At 39.9% G+C, this 21,447-nt stretch overlaps 1 protein-coding gene across 3 annotated transcripts in view; it reads left to right on the top strand.

Moving 5' to 3' along the window:
* The window catches only part of SEMA5A (semaphorin 5A), a 493,904-nt gene that overhangs the window by 226,724 nt on the left and 245,733 nt on the right, over positions 1-21,447 (top strand). For all 3 annotated transcript variants that reach the window (XM_081231009.1, XM_081231008.1, XM_081231010.1), the window contains one exon: positions 7,490-7,589. In XM_081231009.1, the coding sequence (XP_081087135.1) occupies positions 7,490-7,589 (100 nt within the window). The remainder of the gene's footprint in view (positions 1-7,489; positions 7,590-21,447) is intronic.

Below are 21,447 nucleotides of genomic sequence, written 5' to 3'. Positions count from 1 at the left end.
TTTACAATGGTGTGTTAGTTTCTGCTTTATAACAAAGTGAATCAGTTATACATATACATATGTCCCCATATTTCTTCCCCCTTGAATCTCCCTCCCTCCCACCCTCCTTATCCCACCCCTCTAGGTGGTCACAAAGCAGCAAGCTGATCTTCCTGTGCTATGCAGCTGAATCCCAGTAGCTCTATATATTTTACGTTTGGTAGTGTATATATGTGCATACCATTCTCTCACTTTATCCCAGCTTACCCTTCCCTCTCCCCTTATCCTCAAGTCCATTCTCTAGTAGGTCTGCATCTTTATTCCCATCTTGCCCCTAGATTCTTCAGACCATTTCTTTTTTTCTTTTCACTCTCTTTTCTTTTTAGATTCCATATATATGTGTCAGCATACGGTATTTGTTTTTCCCTTTCTGACTTACTTCTGTATGACAGTCTCTAGGTCCATCCACCACACTACAAATAGCTCAGTTTCACTCTTTTTTATTACTGAGTAATATTCCATTGTATATATGTGCGACATCTTCTTTATCCATTCATCTGTTAATGAACACTTAGGTTGCTTCCATATCCTGGCTATTGTAAATAGAGCTGCAATGAACATTTTGGTGCATGACTCTTTTTGAATTATGGTTTTCTCAGGGTATATGCCCAGTAGTGGGATTGCTGGGTCATATGGTAGCTCTATTTTTATTTTTTTAAGGAACCTCCATACTGTTCTCCATAGTGGCTGTATCAATTTACATTCCGACCAGCAGTTCAAGAGGGTTCCCTTTTCTCTACACCCTCTCCAGCATTTATTGTTTCTAGATTTCTTGATGATGGCCATTCTGACTGGTGTGAGATGATATCCCATTGTAGTTTTGATTTGCATTTCTCTAATGATTAATGATGTTGAGCATTCCTTCATGTGTTTGTTGGCAATCTGTATATCTTCTTTGGAGAAATGTCTACTTGGGTCCTCTGCCCATTATTGGATTGGGTTATTTGTTTACTTTAGTTTTGTTTTTTTGATATTGAGCTGCATGAGCTGCTTGTATGTTTTGGAGATTAATCCTTTGTCAGTTGCTTCATTTGCAAATATTTTCTCCCATTCTGAGGGTTGTCTTTTCGTCTTGTTTATGGTTTCCTTTGCTGTGCAGAAGCTTTTAAGTTTCATTAGGTCCCATTTGTTTATTTTTGTCTTTATTTCCATTTCTCTAGGAGGTGGGTCATAAAGGATCTTGCTCTGATTTATGTCATAGAGTGTTCTGCTTATGTTTTCCTCTAAGAGTTTGATGGTGTCTGACCTTACATTTAGGTCTTTATTCCATTTTGAGTTTATTTTTGTATATGGTGTTAGGGAGTGTTCTAGTTTCATTCTTTTATATGTCGCTGTCCAGTTTTCCAGGCACCACTTATTGAAGAGGCTGTCTTTTCTCCACTGTATATTCTTGCCTCCTTTATCAAAGATAAGTTGGCCATATGTGCGTGGGTTTATCTCTGGGCTTTCTATCCTGTTCCATTGATCTATCTTTCTGTTTTTGTGCCAGTACCACACTGTCTTGATTACTGTAGCTTTGTAGTATAGTCTGAAGTCAGGGAGCCTGATTCCTTCAGCTCCGTTCTTCTTTCTCAAGATTGCTTTGGCTATTCGGGGTCTTTTGTATTTCCATACAAATGGTGACATTTTTTGTTCTAGTTCTGTGAAAAATGCCAGTGGTAGTTTGATAGGGATTGCATTTAATTTGTAGATTGCTTTGGGTACTATAGTCATGTTCAAAATGTTGACTCTTCCAATCCAAGAACATGGTATATCTCTCCATCTATTTGTATCATCTTTAATTTCTTTCATCAGTGTCTTATAATTTTCTGCATACAGGTCTTTTGTCTCCTTAGGTAGGTTTATTCCTAGAATTTTATTCTTTTTGTTGCAATGGTAAATGGTTGTGTTTTCTTAATTTCACTTCCAGATTTTTCATCGTTAGTGTATAGGAATGCAAGATATTTCTGTGCATTTATTTTGTATCCTGCTACTTTACCAAATTCATTGATTAGCTCTAGTAGTTTTCTGGTAGCATCTTTAGGATTCTCTGTGTATAGTATCATGTCATCTGCAAACAGTGACAGCTTTACTTCTTCTTTTCCGATTTGGATTCCTTTTATTTCTTTTTCTTCTCTTATTGCTGTGACTAAAACTTCCAAAACTGTGTTGCATAATAGTGGTGAGAGTGAACAACCTTGTCTTGTTCCTGATGTTAGTGAAAATGGTTTCAGTTTTTCACCACTGAGGACAATGTTGGCTGTGGTTTGTCATATATGGCCTTTTTTATGTTGAAGAAAGTTCCCTTTATGCCTGCTTTCTGGAGGGTTTTTTTCATAACTTGTTGTTGAATTTTGTCAAAAGCTTTCTCTGCATCTATTGAGATGATCATATTGTTTTTCTTCTTCAATTTGTTAATATGGTGTATCACGTTGATTGATTGAAGAATCCTTGCATTCCGGGGATAACCCCCCTTGATCATGGTGTATGATCCTTTTAATGTGCTGTTGGATTCTGTTTGCTAGTATTCTGTTGAGGATTTTTACATCTATGTTCGTCAGTGATATTGGCCTGTAGTTTTCTTTCTTTGTGACATCTTTGTCTGGTTTTGGTATCAGAGTGATGGTGGTCTCTTAGAATGAGTTTGGGAATGAGTTCCTCCCTCTGCTATATTTTGGAAGACTTTGAGAAGGATAGGTGTTAGCTCTTCTCTAAATGTTTGATAGATTTCTCCTGTTAAACCATCTGGTCCTGGGCTTTTGTTTGTTGGGAGACTTTTAATCACAGCTTCAGTTTCAGTGCTTGTGATTGGTCTCTTAATATTTTCTGTTGCTTCCTTGTTCAGTCTCGGAAGGTTGTGCATTTCTAAGAATGTGTCCATTTCTTCCAGGTTGTCCATTTTATTGGCATAGGGTTGCTTGTAGTAATCTCTCATGATCCTTTGTATTTCTGCAGTGTCAGCTGTTACTTCTCCTTTTGCTTTTCTAATTTTATTGAATTGAGTCTTCTTCCTTTTTTCCTTGATAAGTCTGTCTAATGGTTGATCAATTTTGTTTATCTTCTCAAAGAACCAGCGTTTAGTTTTATTGATCTTTGCTATCATTTCCTTCATTTCTTTTTCATTTATTTCTGATCTGATTTTTATTTCTTTCCTTCTATTAACGTTGGTGTTTTTTTTGTTCTTCTTTCTCTAATTGCTTTAGGTGTAAATTTAAATTGTTAATTTGAGATGTTTCTTGTTTCTTAAGGTAGGATTGTATTGCTATAAACTTCCCTCTTTGAACTGCTTTTGCTGCCTCCCATAGGTTTGGGGCCACTGTGTTTTCATTGTCATTTGTTTCTAGGTATTTTTTGATTCCCTCTTTGATTTCTTCAGTAATCTCTTGGTCAATAAGTAGTGTGTTGTTTAGCCTCCATGTGTTTGTATTTCTTACAGATTTTTTCCTGTAATTGATATCTAGTTTCATAGCGTTGTGACCAGAAAAGATACTTGATACAGTTTCAATTTTCTTAAATTTACCAAGGCTTGATTTGTGACCCAAGATATGATCTATCCTGGAGAATGTTCCATGAGCCCTTGAGAAGAATGTGTATTCTGTTGTTTTTGGATGGAATGTCCTATAAATATCAATTAAGTCCATCTTGTTTAACATAGCATTTAAAGCTTGTGTTTCCTTATTTATTTTCACTTTGGATAATCTGTCTATTGGTGAAAGTGCAGTGTTAAAGTCCCCTACTATGACTGTGTTACTGTCGATTTCCCCTTTTATGGCTGTTAGTATTGGCCTTATGTATTGTGGTGTTCCTATGTTGGGTGTGTAAATATTTACAATTGTTATATCTTCTTCTTGGATTGATCCCTGATCATTATGTAGTGTCCTTCTTTGTCTCTTATAATAGTCTTTGTTTTAAAGTCTGTTTTGTCTGATATGACAATTCCTACACCAGCTTTCTTTTGATTTCCATTTGCATGGAATATCATTTTCCATCCCCTCACTTTCAGTCTGTATGTGTCCCTATGTCTGAAATGGGTCTCTTGTAGACTGCATATATATAGGTATTGTTTCTGTATCCACTCAGCCAGTCTATGTCTTTTGGTTGGAGCATTTAATACTTTTACATTTAAGGTAATTATCGGTATGTATGTTCCTATTACCATTTTCTTAATTGTTTTGGGTTTATTATTGTAGGATTTTTACTTCTCTTGTGTTACTTTAGCATTTGTTGTAAAGCTGGTTTGGTGGTGCTGAATTCTCTTAGCTTTTGCTTGTCTGTAAAGCTTTTAATTTTTCTGTTAAATCTGAATGAGATCCTTGCTGGGTAGAGTAATCTTGGTTGTAGGTTTTTCTCCTTCATTACTTTAAATATGTCCTGCCACTCACTTCTAGCTTGTACAGTTTCTGCTGAAAGATCAGCTGTTAACCCTATGGGGATTCCCTTTTGTTTTATTTTTTTGTTTTTCCCTGCTGCTTTTAATATTTGTTCTTTGTATTTAATTTTTGATAGTTTGATTAATATGTGTCTTAGTGTGTTTCTCATTGGATTTATCCTGTATAGGATTCTCTGTGCTTCCTGGACTTGATCAACTATTTCCTTTCCCATATTAGGGAAGTTTTCAACTGTAATCTCTTCAAAGATTTTCTCAGTCCCTTTCTTTTTCTCTTCTTCTTCTGGGACCCCTATAATTCAAATGTTGCTTTGTTTAATGTTGTCCCACAGGTCTCTGAGACTGTCCTCAATTCTTTTCATTCTTTTTTCTTTATTCTGCTCTGCAATAGTTATTTCCATTGTTTTATCTTCCAGGTCACTTATCCATGCTTCTGCCTCAGTTTTTCTGCTATTGATCCCTTCTAGAGAATTTTTAATTTCATTTATTGTGTAGTTCATCACTGTATGTTTGCTCTTTAGTTCTTCTAGGTCCTTGTTAAAATTTTGTTGCATTTTCTCCATTTTATTTCCAAGATTTTGGATCATCTTTACTATCATTACTCTGAATTCTTTTTCAGGTAGACTGCCTATTTCCTCTTCATTTGTTAGGTCTGATGGGTTTATGCCTTGCTCCTTCATGTGCTGTGTGTTTCTCTGTTTTCTCATTTTGCCGAACTTACTGTGTTTGGGGTCTCCTTTTTGCAGGCTGCAGCTTCATAATTCCCGTTGTTTTTGGTGTGTGTCCCCAGTGGCTAAGGTTTGTTCAGTTTGTGTGTAGGCTTCCTGGTGGAGGGGGCTAGTGTCTTTGTTCTGATGGATGAGGTTGGATCTTGTCTTTCTGGTGGGCAGGTCCACGTCTAGTGGTGTGTTTTGGGGTGTCTGTGGCCTTATTATGATTTTAGGCAGCCTCTCTCTAATGGGTGGTGTTGTGTTCCTGTCTTGCTAGTTGTTTGGCATAGGTCATCCAGCACTGTAGCTTGCTGGTTGTTGAGTGGAGCTGGGTCTTGGCGTTGAGATGGAGATCTCTGGGAGATTTTCGCCTTTTGATATTACATGGAGCTGGGAGGTCTCTTGTGGACCAGTGTTCTGAACTTGGCTCTCCCACCTCATTGGCACAGCTCTGATGCCTGGCTGGACCACCAAGAGCCTGTCCTCCACATGGGTCAGAATAAAAGGGAGAAAAGAAAGAAAGAAAGAAAGAAGATAAAATAAAATAAAGTTTTTAAAGTAAGAAATAAAAAGTAATTATTAAGAAAAAAAATTTTAAGTAATTAAAAAAAAAAAAGAACGGACAGACAGGACCCTAGCTTTTTCTTACTTTTTCATTCCACACATTTAGTATTGCCTATACATTCAAAGTACTGTACCTTGAGTTACAGGCACTGCAGTGAGCAATGCAGACATAAGAGGCTTAGTGTTCTCACCCAAGAGCAGAGAAACTGATCAGGGGCCCCATAGGAGGGAATATGAGCAATACCATTTACAGCCACAGGGGACACCATGTCTTCCACATGCCACTCTTGCTTCCTCAGGACACATCTGTTCTGTGAATCTCTGGTCAGATCTCTGTTTTCCTGGACCCTAAGCCCCTCAGTCATCTCTCCTTTCTATGTATGAATACTTCCTATAACCCTACAAATACCTGTAAAGATCTTGTATCTATAGATACTGTGTTTAAATAAGATATTTTTGCTCCTTCCCTAACTGAATTAAAAACTCCTGGAACAGATCATTTATTAACATCTTTTTATAGCTCCAGGACCTTGTACTTATTTTGTAATAAATAAGGATTTTTAAAAAAATTGACTTGCCTATACAATGAAGAATTTTATATAAAATACTAAAAACAATCAAGATACCATGAAAATAGCAAAAACCAAATACAGATCTCTATATAATTCAACACTGGTTTCCTTTAAGCAGAATAGAACTTTCAGTTCATGTCCGTTTTTTCCCCCAATAACTGATAGTAGAGAAAAGCCATATTTGTTACACAAAGCTATTGCTTGGAAATAATCTACCTCATTTACGTCGACAAAGGCCTTTCTACAAGACATGTGTTAAGACATGTGCATATTTCCATATTAGATCTTTTTTAGCATCTGTTTTTGTGGAAGAGATTATTTCTGTGCTACACACTTTTTCCTCAAACCAATAACTGTCGATTTGCCAGTTGTCATGCACCTGTTTAGTCAGTGTGACATCACTCAAAATATTAAACTCAAGGAAAAAGACAATCACATCACATGGTTAGTTGTCAAGGATAATGATAAGGTCAGCACAACTGGCGGAAAACTCTGAAGATTCTTTCCGTGTCATAAATGAGCTAATGAAAGTTGCAAAAATGGCTAATAAGGCTGAGTTCTGTCCCTCTTCAAATACTATCATGTTGTAATAATCGGACTCTAGGCTGGAGGTCATTTAATAGGATTTAACAGTGCTTGTGAAAAACCTGTCTCTAAAGAGTGGCTATTTTCTGATTTCCCTTAAAAAAATGCAAATGAGGCCTAGAATTTACTGTGAATTTCTCATCTAGAAAGGACTGAGAGTGTTTAACTAGTCTAATCTTGGGGCCCAAATAGGAATCTAAAGGACAGGGAAATGGAATGACCACTTTGAAAGAAGGCAGATGGTGCTCCCATGGCTTTTGTGATTTTTCCACATCTTTGGCTCCTTCCCATCAAGCTGCACAGGAAATGATCTGTTTGCATTCAATATTCCTCTAATGAATCGTGTGAGTGCTGTGTTATTTTCTGCCCAGTCCAGAGGCTAAAGGAAAATGCACATCTGGCTTGTAAATCACAACCAAGCATTGATGCTTTGCTCCCTTTTTATTGGGTAGCTGCCCTCTATGTTTTACACATTCTCAGTGTGGATTATGTGACACCCTGACAGAAACCTCCACTGGCCCCTAAATGATCACCTGGGGGGACCTTCAAATCCTCTGAAATGTAATGTTTGCTACTTGATGTGCATTGTCTGTGGTCCCCAGAGGGGGGAAAATTCATTTTTATCTTTTTATTTATTTATTTTTCCTCTTTAGAAATTGGCCCCTGGTTGCAGGAGTTCAGAGCGAAGAATGCTGTGGATTTCTCGCAGTTAACATTTGACCCAGGACAGAAAGAACTTCTTGTAGGAGCAAGGTGAGAGAGCTTACGTGTTGCCTCCGCAGATATTTTCGGACTTCACTTGACATCTTTGCAGTTACACATGAGCTTCTCTGCCCTAGTTGACGAGTGCTAAGTAATGTTTCATCTAAGAATGAAATTCCATACGAGTGTCATGAAGTGTGCTACAACTAATAAGATGACTGCTGCTCTTTATAGCAAGAGTTTATTGGGTGTTTCCCAAGTGCCAGGAGCAGTTCTAACATGAATTCATTTATTTTTTCCACCTATGAAACCTGAGAGGTAGGTATTGTCACCATCCCTATTTTAGAGATGAGGAAATTGAGACAGAAGGTGGATAAATATGTTACCCCGGGGACACATTTATTATGTTTAATCAAAGATGGACTCAGGTTTCAGACCCAGACAGTTTGACTCCAAAAACCATGTTCTTATTTGTCAGTATACTCTTCAGCACAATTCTAGACATCAGGAGACCTTGATACCCGTTCCAACACCCATCACTACCTTTCTTTGTGACCCCCATTATGATATTTACCAGTCAATTGAGAATTCAAGAGAGTTGTTATTATTATTTCTCTTAAGGAGCACGTGCTCCTGTCTCCAGGTCAATGCCTGACCTTGCAGTTTGAAGGTGAGGCCACTGGAACCCAATCAGAACAGATCTTGTTTTGCATCCCTCGTATTTACCATGACGTCCTTAGAAAACATGTGTAATTCCTGCCTTCAAATCACCTATCCTGCCAGTGTGTTTTGAGGATGATGTTTAAAAAACATTTTATATTCATCTCTTAGGAAAAATGATGTAATAACCCAAATAGATGATTTGTAGATTTGGACTCTTCTGGCCTTCAAGGAAAGCACTTTAGGCAGAGGAGTGCACATTATCTGTTTTGGCCAAATGTACTAGATTATGAAACATACATTTCATAGCAAGAGAGGTTGTGCAATTTCTACATGAGTGAAGCTAAATCTGGCTTAAGCTCTGGACAAACACTGAACAGTTTCTAGAATCACTGCTTTTGCTCTCAGATCTTAAGAAGACCTCGTTCATCCACCCAACGCTTGAAGACTCAAGACGTACGGTCATAACTTAAATGAACAGGCAGAAGTCGGCTTAGTTCCTGGCACTTAACGTGTCACTTGTATCTCTTTTAGTGTTTATTGAGTGGACAGTGAGTATGGATTGGATGGGCTTACTTGGTATTCTTTTACTTACTTAAGCCCATTGGGACTACCTGGGGGATTTCTAATGCTGACTTCCATCAAATTCCATCACTGGGAGCCTGGGCCATGCACTGCAGGGCTTGTTTTTTGTTTTTTGTTTTTTGTTTTTGCAGCACGCGGGCCTCTCACTGCTGTGGCCTCTCCCGTTGTGGAGCACAGGCTCTGGACGCGCAGGCTCAGCGGCCATGGCTCATGGGCCCAGCCGCTCCACGGCATGTGGGATATTCCCGGACCGGGGCACGAACCCGTGTCCCCTGCATCAGCAGGCAGACTCTCAACCACTGCGCCACCAGGGAAGACCTGCAGGGCTTTTTAACTGGTCTCCTGGCCTCCAGATTTTCTACTCCTTCTGCATACCATGGCCAAAGTCATCTTTTAAAAATACACCCCTCAGTAGCTCCTACTGGAACTCTTATGACTTGTATGCCTTCACTTATGTTATAGAAATACTGTTTTCTCCAGGGATCATCTGGATTAATTTGGATTTATTAGGCTATTTTGGTGTGGCCCATCAGACCCTCTGGCTTGTCATCCTACATCCTATAGAGACACACTTTTCATTCTCACATAGTCCAGGCAAGTGGAATTATTTATGTTGCCCACAACTATAGAATGTTCTCTTTCTTGCCTCTGGGATTTGGTAATCTCTTTTGCTTTCCTAGAATACTAGCTAACCACCCACCCACATCTCAAGTTATCCACTGGGTGACCTCATACTCATTGTAAAGATCTGGCTCAAGGGTCCTCCTTTGGGACTGAGCTGCTATGTTCCCTGCTCTGTATGGTTCTGTTGGCACACCTACCATCTCTCTACATTACTGCACTTATTGCATTATTTCTGTTCACGTTTCACTCTCCCCTTTCCCATTCTTAGATAGTGACGTACCAGATGGTAGAGGATGTGGCTGTCTTTTCTTGTTTTCTCTAAAATGTAGCACACTTTCTCCTCTGGGTAGAAGCTCAAAGATATCTGTTGATTCACCATATTTACTTCCAGGATTTGATTTGTATGTGTGACCCTCTGCATTTGGTAGGACACTTAGGGAAAGGGGGGCTGAGGTTGTAGCAGATTTATTCCAGATGCCTACAGTTGGGCAAGATACAGGGAGTAGCAGTCTCTAAATCCCAAAGCTAATCCTTAGGGAAAATGGACTCTCACCCTTAGCCAAGGGGAAGGGCCCCCTGCTGGGGTAGCAGGTGCAAATATGACCTCAACTGGTGTAGCTGAGTCCTGCATGTCTCATTCAACTCTAAAGAGCTTTGGAAACAGTTTTCCTGTGAGCTTGACTCAAAAGACTCTCCATTGTTTCTGGAGGTCCTCGGCACTACACAAACAGGACAGTGTCACATATATGCCTACGCTCTGCAGGTGGTAGGCTTTTGGTCAGTGACACAGATTCTCCTAATGGGGATGTGAGAAGCCACTGAGAAAACGAAGATGTGGAAGAGACATCAGCGTAGTTTTGTCCTGACTGCAGACAGCACCTGAGGATTGTCCCCAGGGGCCACCTATTCCTGAGAGTCTCCATCCCAGTACCCCTGGAGGGCTCCATTCTATTATTCCTTGAGGGCTCCATCCCAGCCTGCCTGAAGGTTTCCTGCTCAGTGTCCCCGAAAGTCCCCATTCTAGCATCCCTGGAGGTCTCCATCCCAGTATCCCCGGAAGTCTCTATCCCAGTATTCCTGGAAGTCTCCATCCCAGCCTCCCTGGAGGTCTCCATTCCAGAGTTTCTTAAGGTCTCCATCCATCTCATTTCACCCCATTCCCAGGCCAGCCATGGGAGGGATTGGCCTACCCACTGAGTCAACCTAGCTTGCACTATGGCATGGTGACCAGGAGCAATATAGGATCACCAGACTTAACACATAAAAGTTCAGGATGTGCAGTTAAACTTGAATTTCAGATAATCAACCCTAGGAGCATGGGCTGTATTTCTATTCTAGAACAGGACGTGGTACATTGTGGCTACTCAGTAACAAAACGAAAGAAAGGGGTAGATGGACTTGCTTAACTGCATGACCTTGAGCCCATTTTGGAATCGAATTTTCTTATCTTTAAAGTTGATAAAATTATTTCTACCCCTTTCAGCTGTTCTGAGGATTAAGTGAAATAATCCAGGAAGAGAGATTGTCCCAATGACAGGCATCCTGTAAGTGTGCAGTGGTGGGGCAGCTGTGTGGGTATCTGTGGGTTTCGGCATGCCTGTGCATATGCATTTTGGGCAGATAGCACTGAGTGCGGAGACTAGCAATCTTACCTAAGATAGTTCCTGGGATTAGGCCCAGAAGGTTTGAGAGGGAGTGTGAGACAGTTATACAACTTTAAAAATAACCCAGCCCTCAGATTCCTGTTTAGGAGGGCTTGACCTAGCAAAAGAAGTTTAGATAGCAGGTGTATTTTGCAGAAATCCGTAATGGTTTAAACATATGAACAGTGGAAAAATACAGTGATAGTATTTTTGTTTTTTCATAGTGAGCACTAGGCCTTGTAAAGCTATTTATTGGATGGTTTCACTTTATAGCAGTGATACTTTATGTTCCTGAAATTGAAATCAGTTAAAAATTCTTTGCAAAAAGATGTTCTTCTGCTGCAAAACAAAAACAAAACCAAACAAACAAAACCAACCCAAAAAGCCACTTCTCTTTAGGTGATTTGTGGTTATGTAGTACCCGAAGGTAGTTGCATCTGAATTCATGCAATTTCTGGAAGGATCCTTAAATGTACCATTTCAAAGGTGCACATAATCTTTCATATTATTTTAAAAGCATTGATATTCATATTCTGTTTTACCCATGCCTCTTTAAAAACTAATAATGTTTGTATTTTCAGTGATGAGACCCAGGCACTTTCATTTTAGAGAATGTAGAAAATACTGTAAAGCATAAAGAAAGAACACAATTTCAGAAATAATCACAGTTAACCTTTTCAGTAATATCCCCACAGTGTTTGATTTCTGTTTGTTTATACTACTGGGATAATCGTTTATGGACGATGTGTATACTTCTTTGTTAAAAGAACCTACTAAAAGCAGTTTCTACTTTATATATACATGAAAATTCCAAATGAAAGACTATGTTGACGTTTAGAGGTTTGTGTATAATTATAAAAGTAATGATAGTAATAATAGTTCACAAAGTTGATAAAAGTTTCAGTTTCGTGGTGTATAGGATTGTAACAGCAGGTCTGAGAGAGAGTGACGACATTTTATTCTCCAAATGAGTCTGTCTTTAGTGTTTTGGGTTCAGTGTATGCATGACAAGTGATTCTGTGCTGAATTCAAATGTTATTCCAAATGGCAACTAACTTGATCCATACACAAAGCAGTGCTTGCCAATAATCAGGGCATTTACAAATTAGCCATATTTTTGTAAAGTGTAAAGCTCTACAATAGTAATGAAAAAAAGAGCTTCTCATCAAAGAGAAAGTGAGTTTCTTCCAGCTTTTCTGTTTGTTTCTTGGTCTTTCTTCATTTTCTTCTTGTAAGTTGACCTCTGGTTACCTTACTCTTCTCTAACAAGCTTCAGTGTAATAGAAACATATCATTGAAGGGCATAGTCTTGCAACCTATGATATTTTAGGAAGGACACTCACCTGTGAGCTCTCAGGCACGTGCCTGTGAGTCCAGGAGGCCCACCCATCTGCCGATGACTAAGGTGATGGGATTGAAGCTCATAGACCCAACACTGGGTCAGGTGAAAATCATAACTGATGACAAATATAAGATTTATGTATGTCTTGGGAAATTTTTAGTTTCAACTCTACTAAAATGGGAACATTATGAAGATATCAATTGAAAGGGTACCAGGGATGCTGGTACCCATGTGAGTACCAGCCCAGAGCCATGTGTGTGCCTTGTACGGAACTCTTTGACTTGCCGTTACAGTCAATAGACTATTTCCGTATATTGAAAGATATTTCTGTACACGTATCTGTGTGACAAATAGTACGGATTTCTAATCAGCATGTTTACTAGTAAAAATAAAAAAACTAAACCCCAGTGCTTTCAAGACAAAGCTTGGTCTTTCCTACTGTCACAGCAAAGTGGTCTTGACAAATTGTAGTGCATTCCTTTAAACAGCTTTTTTGCCCATGGTTTGACTCTTCAGAAATAAATATAAAAAGGAAAGATTAACTTGCCTTTTGTTATGCTGGGGCTGAATTTGCTTTAACTTTTCCAAGCATAAGTTCTCACAAGATCACATTAAATGAATGAGCAGGCTTCTATGTAATTAGTGTAAATTCCTCCTTTCAAAATGATTTTGCCATTGGTTCTAAACAAGCGGAGCTAAATTTTAGAGTCACATAAGTGTCACCTTTGAAAACTGACCAATAGAATTCCCTTTTTTTCTGGTGGTTATAATTACTGTTTTCCGTTTAAAGTTTTACCTGGCATTAATCTGTTGGAAGCAGTCTATAATTCAAAGGAAAACTGGAGAATTTTACGAGATCAGCAATTCTGCTTCCAGTAGCCACAGCTTCTTTCTGTTTTCCAAAGGACACATTTTAGTCAAGTTTATACAATTAAAGGGAACTCTCGCTAAGTGGAGTGAAATCAGCAATTAGGAGTGAATCCAAAAAGCAGTAAACCCCCAACATGCAAAGAAACCCAAGGTAATGATGATGTGGACATTGTATTTACATTAAGTATATCTTAGGAAAACAGCTGGTGATGAAAGGAAGGATGGAGCTGTCATTTCTGGTTTTCATTTTTAGCCCACCCCAACAGGAATTTGTTTTCAACTGTACTTTAAGGTTTAAATATTTCCTTCTCCCTGTTGGCTCTTGCTTCATGGGTGTGTTTTGCCCTTAAGATGCTCTTTGCTTAGCTTCCTCCTTCCCCCTCTTCTCCCCTGTCTGCCAACAGGCCTGTTTGATTAATCAACCTAATCTGTGTTAAAAAAAGATAATCCATTCTTTGTCTACATGCTTTGGTACCTTTCTGCCCAGAATTTAGCAACAGCAGTGAACCTAACTATCACCCGGGGCATTCATTCAGAGTGAAGCTTCCTCTGCCCCTCCTCCCAGCTCTGCTGATCCAGGGGGCTGGAAGGTGGTCCCAGAGTGTGAGCTTTTAACGAACAGGTGGTCTGCAGACACTCCTGTGGGAAAGACGTCCAACCATTGTCTTCCTTTCGCTGTTATAAAAAAACAAAATAATCTCTGCATTTTCTTCTCTGCTGGAGGTGGGGTGAAGATAGACCTAGCAGGATAGTGACTTATTAGGTTATAAATATACATACAGTCTTCCCTTTCCCCATATTCCCTGAATGAGTCAACAAAGGAGTGTGATAAAAATTAACCAACCTCTTTGAGTGCATGTGTGTGCTACAAGTGTTGAGTGTTGAGAGCTTGTTTCCTAGCCAGTCCCACATGGGGTCCATCAGAATTTATTAGTTCACATAGTTACTCTTCATTCATCAAATATTTATTGAACCTACTGCGTGCCAGGGAGTATCCTAGACATTGGTGAAACGAAGATGCAGCAGACTCTACCTGATAAAGACTTTAGAGCCTAGTGCAAGGATTGGCAGGCTAAGGCCCCTAGGTTGGCCTCCTGATTTTGTAAATAAAGTTTTGTTGGCACACAGCCACATCTGTTCATTTGCATATTGCCTGTGGCTGCCTTCCTGCTTTCACCGTGGAGATGAGTAGTTCCAACAGGACCACAAAGGTGCAGTAGCTGCTACTTAGCCCGTGAAAAGGTTTCCTCACTCCTGGCCTGGTGGATATGAGGAATATAAGCAATTAAGTTCTCCAGGGAGGCCTGAATAAAGGGCCCTGGAAACACCAAGAGGAAAGAAAGGTGATGGTCCTTGGGGGTGAAAAGGGTGCACTGAGAAGGTGCTTTTTCAGTTGGGCCTCGGAGAGGAATTAGGGGTCTGGCAGGTGGGAGAGAGTCTTCCTGCCAGAAGGACCACAGAATGGGGAAGTCAGAGATCCTGATGACACTGAAAGGAACACACCTTGACTGGACCTGTTAGTGATGGAGAGGAGGAGTAATTGTAGATGGGGCTGGAGCATTAGATTATGGAGCAGCTGGGATTTCATCCTCTAGCCCAGTGGTTCCAAGTCTGGCCATTAGGAGAGTGGTCTGAGAAACCTTTCAAGAATGCTGATGGCCATGCCTCTCCTCAGAACATTTGAATTAGACTTTCTAGAAGTAATGTTGGAATGTTTGGTTTAATCGAGCCTCTGGTAATCTCCTGGCCTGGAAAATCTGAGAACCTCTGCTAAAGACAGTAGGAACTCAGGAGATTTCTAAGGCCATACATTTACATGCTCAGATTTGCATTAGGGAGTTGCTTCCACCACACTGCGTGCAGAATGCACTAGAGTTTGGAGGTATGGATAGCAATCGGGGGCTGTGGATCAGGAGACAGTAGTGAGAACTTAAACTTAGGCAGTGAAAGTGCACATGGAGATAAATCAGATTTGAGAAGTATTTCAGAGCTGGGTTTGACAGTGGTTGATGGCCAATCACGATTGGTGGCTGAGGGCAAGCGTCAAAGATAAGATTTAGGAGTGAGATTTGAAAGTGCAGCTTGTTGTAATGACATCAGCTGGGACTGAGCATTTGAGAAATGAGCTGTAATTCTTCGATTATTTGAAGATACATGAGAAAAAAATCACAGATTTTACTAACTCTGAAGATAACCCAGAAAAATAGTGTACATGGAGATAATATGAAGAGTGAATATTCCTAGGAAAACATCGGTGAAAGGAATCATAGAATAACACAGTTAGTATTTTTTCAAATGAAAAATGATCTCTATTAACTGAAAAATGAAAGGAACAAATCAAATACCCAATGGACCAGCAAAAGCAGAAGTCGTGAGGTCAATTTAGAGCAGTGAGTCACCATCTGTAATCCTCAAAGCACTTAGAGATTTGCACATAATACTTAGAACATAATAAAATTTAAATTATCAGTGTGATTATTGACAGTATTGATTAATAACTTTGTCCCTAAATATGCTTATGGGAAAAGGTTTTTCTGGTTTCATATCTCTGAAATTTGCTAACAACACTGGTCTTAATTTTTGCATGCCACTAAAAATCCACCTTTGTTATTTGATTCTACTTGCCAAATAGTAAGAGGTTATCCATCTACTTCTGTGCCTTTTAATCTTGGTATTTAAACATATAAGAGCACTATTAAAATGGTTTGATTTTGGTTTTGATGTATTCTTTGAAACCTATTTATAGTAACCAAGACTTTTCAGGGGTTTGAAATAGACTTTTGGGGCTAGGTAATGAGATAAGTCAATACAATTTTGGGAGAGTGAGTACTAGACACATACGGTAACAACAACAATAATAAAATCAGAATTCTTTAAAATGTTTTATAGCCTAAAGTACATATATTTATTTCTTTTTGAAGAGGGTTGAAAAATTCTGACTGAGGAGGTAGCTCATAATATGACATTATAATATTATACATTTTTCACCATATTTCAAAATATATTAGCAAAGTAAAAAAAAATAAGCATTCAAAAACTGTGATCTGAATGTGATCTCACTATTTAAATATAGCACTATATCTTTAAGATAACTTGGTAATATTAAAACTGAATTAAACTCCCAGAAACTTATGGGAAAAGAACATTAAGGAGATATTTTTGGAACGGTTATAACAACAGAAAAAAATAAAGGCTCCTAGAATTTGTTTAGAATCAATCGGCATAGTGAAAGTCTTAGGAATAGCAAGTATAGATAGGTTTGTGAAGTACATGACAAGATTACATGCTGAAATTAAATCTTCATATTCTTAAAATTCTGATGTGTTTGAGGTATTAAATATTTACATGTAGATAATTAAAATAATTTTTATGAAAACATTTTGTGCTATAAAGGATATAGTTACTACTTTAGCTTCAAAGTCACACATTTATATTTTAATCTTTAGGTCTATCAATGCAACTGAAAATTCGGGTGTCATGTAGGAAGTCACAGTGTCAGGCTCTGTGCCAGTGGGTCATTGACAAAGTTAGGATAGAATCGTGCAGTGAACGGAAATCACAGAGTGGATGAAGCTGGCACAGGTACAGGTGAGACTAACTTCACTATCAGATTTACCCAAATGGTCACAGTTTACGTGCAGTGGGTATTCTGTCCTCAGATTGTTTCATCATCAACAATGGTCTAAACTTTTATTAAACAACAAACATAAGTTTCTATCACTGTTGTTTAAAACATTTTTTATAGGTTTACTGTCTCTTTTCAATTTACTTGATTTTCTTAGAGCCAAGTGCAAGTCTATCTTTCTTAATTATTTCATCTTCTGTTCCTCAGTTATAAGCAAGCCTCTAACCTACATGTTCAATAAGAACTTGGAATTTTTTCCTTCGATTTTATAGCTATATTCATCAGAGACCAACTGAGGTATTCTAAGAGAATGTCATTTTAAAACACCTGTGTCTTTCATAATTAATGGAGGTCAGAGTTGAGTTCTATAGTGTCTCTAGATAAAACGAGTCATTTAGTTAATATGCTCATGATGGCTCAACCTTTTCTTTAATGCCAGCTGAATTTTATTACTTTACATGAAGACACAAATGAACTTTGTCTACTAAGGCCATCACTGCTACCTCAGAGACTATGCTGTTGTGCTTAGTGATTTGCTGCCAGTAGGCCACTGGGGGATGTGATGAGAGGTAGGAATGAGTTATTCAGTCCTATAGTCAAAAAGAAATACACTCTGGTGAAGAGGGAGACCACACACTCAGGTATCTGGTGGGGGCAGGATGAATGGGCTTCACAGTTGTCAGTTTGTATCTGCCAAATTAAATGGCTTTGTGATTTGAATTATTCAGTTTATTGGATTTCTGTATCCCTCATATATCAATCCTAAAAGTAATATGGTTACTACTTTTGAATGTGCAATGTCAAATTTTATTCCAAGGCATTTGAAAAGAAGTAAGTTCACACCAAGGAAAGACGGTCCCATACTTTCATTTACTATGGCCATAAAATTGAACCTTTACAGCCTGGTTAAACTCTTGCTTTGTACTTCTATGATGAGAGGGGGGACCTGGCAACAGAGACTAGCTCCCCTAAGTGACACAACTAATATGCTCCTAGAATCTAATCTCTTAACCTTCTGCACCACTGTCTTTCTCCCTGAAGAATATGGCAGTATTCCTCATCACTACCTATTTACATCTAGGGGTGTTAGGAAGGTTAATGAGGCCACTTAAATACTTTGGGTTGCTCAAAGCATTGCCCTACTAGAGAAACTGACCTTATGTGAAACATTTGGTTAGCATTCCTTTTGGCTGCGAGCCAGAAGCATTACTCCTTCTTGTTGGAAAGGTTGGTAGCCTTTCTTGTGAACCTCACATATACTGTTTTTCCTCCTCTGTGTGCTTACAATTGTAAGATAAAGTGGTTGCCTCTTCTGCAGTGCCCTGGAGAGCAGCCAATTGCAGGGGACCATAGATCTTCTTTAGTGCCTGAGTGACCCAGCATTTGGGAGTATCCATTTTTTATTCCCTTTAGAAGATTTTCTTTCTTTTTGTAACCTTTAACTTCATAGGTCGTTGACCTAAACTGTGATGGATCAAGCTGTCTTGGGAGATTTCTGGTCCCTCATGTTGCTAGCTGAGCTGGAATTTTTCCAAGCAAAAATACTTGGCACTGTATTTGGAACCAAATAGTTTGAGGACAGGGTTTTGAGAATAGTAGAATCCACTCTATGTTTTGTCAGATTCTGAGGTCCAGGGAGGTGATTAGGGAATTCCACAAATTTTTCATGTATGTTTCATCTTTCACAATTTTTTTTAAAAAATTGTTGAGAAGAGCTTCAAGATGGTGGAAGAGTAAGACGCGGAGATCACCTTCCTCCCCACAGATACAATAAAAATACATCTACATGTGGAACAACCCCTACAGAACACCTACTGAACGCTGGCAGAAGACCTCAGACTTCCCAAAAGGCAAGAAACTCCCTACGTACCTGGGTAGGGCAAAAGAAAAAAGGAAAAACAGAGACAACAGAATAGGGACAGGGACCTGCACCTCTGGGAGGGGGCTGTGAAATAGAAAAAGTTTCCACACACTAGGAAGGCCCTTCACTGGCGGAGGCGGTAGGTGGGCGGGGGGGCGGGGGAAGCTTCGGAGCCACGGAGGAGAGCGCAGCCACAGGGGTGCGGAGGGCAAAGCGGAGAGATTCCCGCACAGAGGATCGGTGCCGACCAGCACTCACCAGCCCAAGAGGCTTGTCTGCTCACCCGCCGGGGCGGGCGGGGCTGGGAGCTGAGGCTCGGGCTTCGGTCGGAGCGTGGGGAGAGGACTGGGGTTGGCGGCGTGAATACAGCCTGCAGGGGCTAGTGCCCCACGGCTGGCCGGGAGGGAGTCCGGGAAAAAGTCTGCACCTGCCTAAGAGCTCAAAGGACCTCCAGAGACAGGCATGAGCCTCGGCTATCAGCGGGGACCCCAGAGAGGGGCATTAGATGCTAAGGCTGCTGTTGTGGCCACCAAGAAGCCTGTGTGCGAGCACAGGTCACTCTCCACACCTCCCCTCCCGGGAGTTTCTTAATGTCTCTTTCAGATTTTTCATCCTTAGTGCATAGGAATGCAAGAGATTTCTGTGCATTAATTTTGTATCCTGCTACTTTACCAAGTTCATTGATTAGCTCTAGTAGTTTTCTGGTAGCATCTTTCGGATTCTCTACGTATATTATCATGTCATCTGCTGACAGTGACAGATTTCCTTCTTCTTTTCCGATTTGTATTCCTTTTATTTCTTTTTCTTCTCTGATTGCTGTGGCTAAAACTTCCAAAACTATGTTGAATAATAGTGGTGAGAGTGGGCAACCTTGTCTTGTTCCTGATGTTAGTGGAAATGGTTTCAGTCTTTCACGATTGAGGATGATGTTGGCTGTGGGTTTGTCATATATGACCTTTATTATGTTGAGAAGAGTTCCCTCTATGCCTACTTTCTGGAGGGTTTTTATCATAAATGGGTGTTGAATTTTGTCTAAAGCTTGTCATGAGTAGTGCTAAGACTTGAATTGTCTCAAAATGATTTGTAAATGCACCTGTGAATGAACAATGATGATGAAATAATTGTACCGTAAGAATGATTCCTGTGTGTGTGTGTTTGTGTGTGTGTATGTGTGTGTGTTTGGTGCCAGTTAAATTAGAAAGGGACATTGGATGACTGACTGGTGACACCATTGTACAGTGGGATAAGGGACAGCAAAGTGGGGGGGTTCTAATCATAGGACTTTCTCCGAATCCTAATAATCTTGGATAAATCACAGTGCACCTCCTAATTTGCAGAAGTTTCCTCATCTAAAAGTTGAGGGGTATATACTTTCTAATGACAACCTAGCTCCAAATTCTTGGGTTCTATGATTTTTTTTAGGTAAAAAAAAATTGAGGATGGGTTAAAAAATCACCACCCTACATCTTGTAACCCAGGAAATACCAAAGGAAAAGTTCAAATCTTTGGTGCTTCTCTTTATTAGTGTTTTGGGCATGGTGATGGTGGTGGTGGTGGTGGTATCTCATAATTACTGTGTTGTTTTTCCTAGTAAGCATGCCTCTCTTCTCTGCCCCTTCTGTTCACCTATTGAATACCTCTGCCATACTGATTGATTACTGATGAGATGGTTGTAAGGGTACCATAGTTCTCACGTGTCTGGGGAAGGAGAGTAAATGGTTGAAATCCACCTGGGTAATGCCTGGGGGAACAGAGGGGTCCCTTTTCAGACTGTTGGGACCTGAGAGGCAGAAGTGGCCAGCAGAGTTAGATTTTGTTGGGGAGATATAGGCTGAGAGTGTAGCATGTTTGTCATTGTAAATCAGTGTCTTCCTGTCTCAGTCCATTTGGGCTGCTCTTACAAAATACCACAGACTGGTAGCTTATAAACAGCAGAGATTTATGTCTCACATTTCTGGGGCTTGGAGGTCCAAGATCAGGGTGTCAGCCTGGTTGGGTTCTGGTGAGGGTCCTCTCCTAGGTTGCAGATGGCCGACTTCTCGCTGTGTCCGCACATGGTGGAAGGGGCAAGGGAGCTCTCTGGAGCCTCTTTTATAAGGGCACTAATCCGATTTGTGAGGGCTCCACCCTTATGACCAAATCACCTGCCAAAGGCCCTACCTCCTAATACCGTCACCTTTGAGGGTTAGATTTCAACATACGAATTTTGGGGAGAAATCAACATTCAGACCATAACACTTCCCCTGTGAAAAACACCTGAAAACGGGACCCAGCATTTTCAGAGAATGAGCTCTATACCTCCTTCAACCCTTAGCACAACGAGAGAGACTTTGAACTTTTCTGTCCAGTCACCCTGCCCATGGCTCTACAGAAAATCATGGACACTACCATCTTCTTTCCTCAATGATGTGAAGGCCTTCTAACTCTTCCTTAGTGTATGAGAGCTGCCTTTCTAGAAAGTTCTCAAAGACAGATACTGTAGTGTGGGCACTCATGCTTGTATATGTGTATGTGTGTGGGGCAGGGGCGGGAGGAGAGAAAGAGAGAGAGAGAGATAGCCTTGCAATATCATCAAAGCTCTCAACTAATTCACTGATTAAATATATGAATGACTTCTTTTTTTGGGAATATTTGTAGAAAGTTTTTCTTAAAAGAGCCAGTGAGTTGGAAACAGTGTGATGACTGGGTCCCAGAACCAA

This window comes from Mesoplodon bidens, assembly GCF_964165515.1.
Source record: "Mesoplodon bidens genome assembly, chromosome: 4".
Taxonomy (NCBI): domain Eukaryota; kingdom Metazoa; phylum Chordata; class Mammalia; order Artiodactyla; family Ziphiidae; genus Mesoplodon; species Mesoplodon bidens.
The sequence above is the reverse complement of the archived record's forward strand: the minus strand, read 5'-3'. Positions and strand labels throughout refer to the sequence as shown.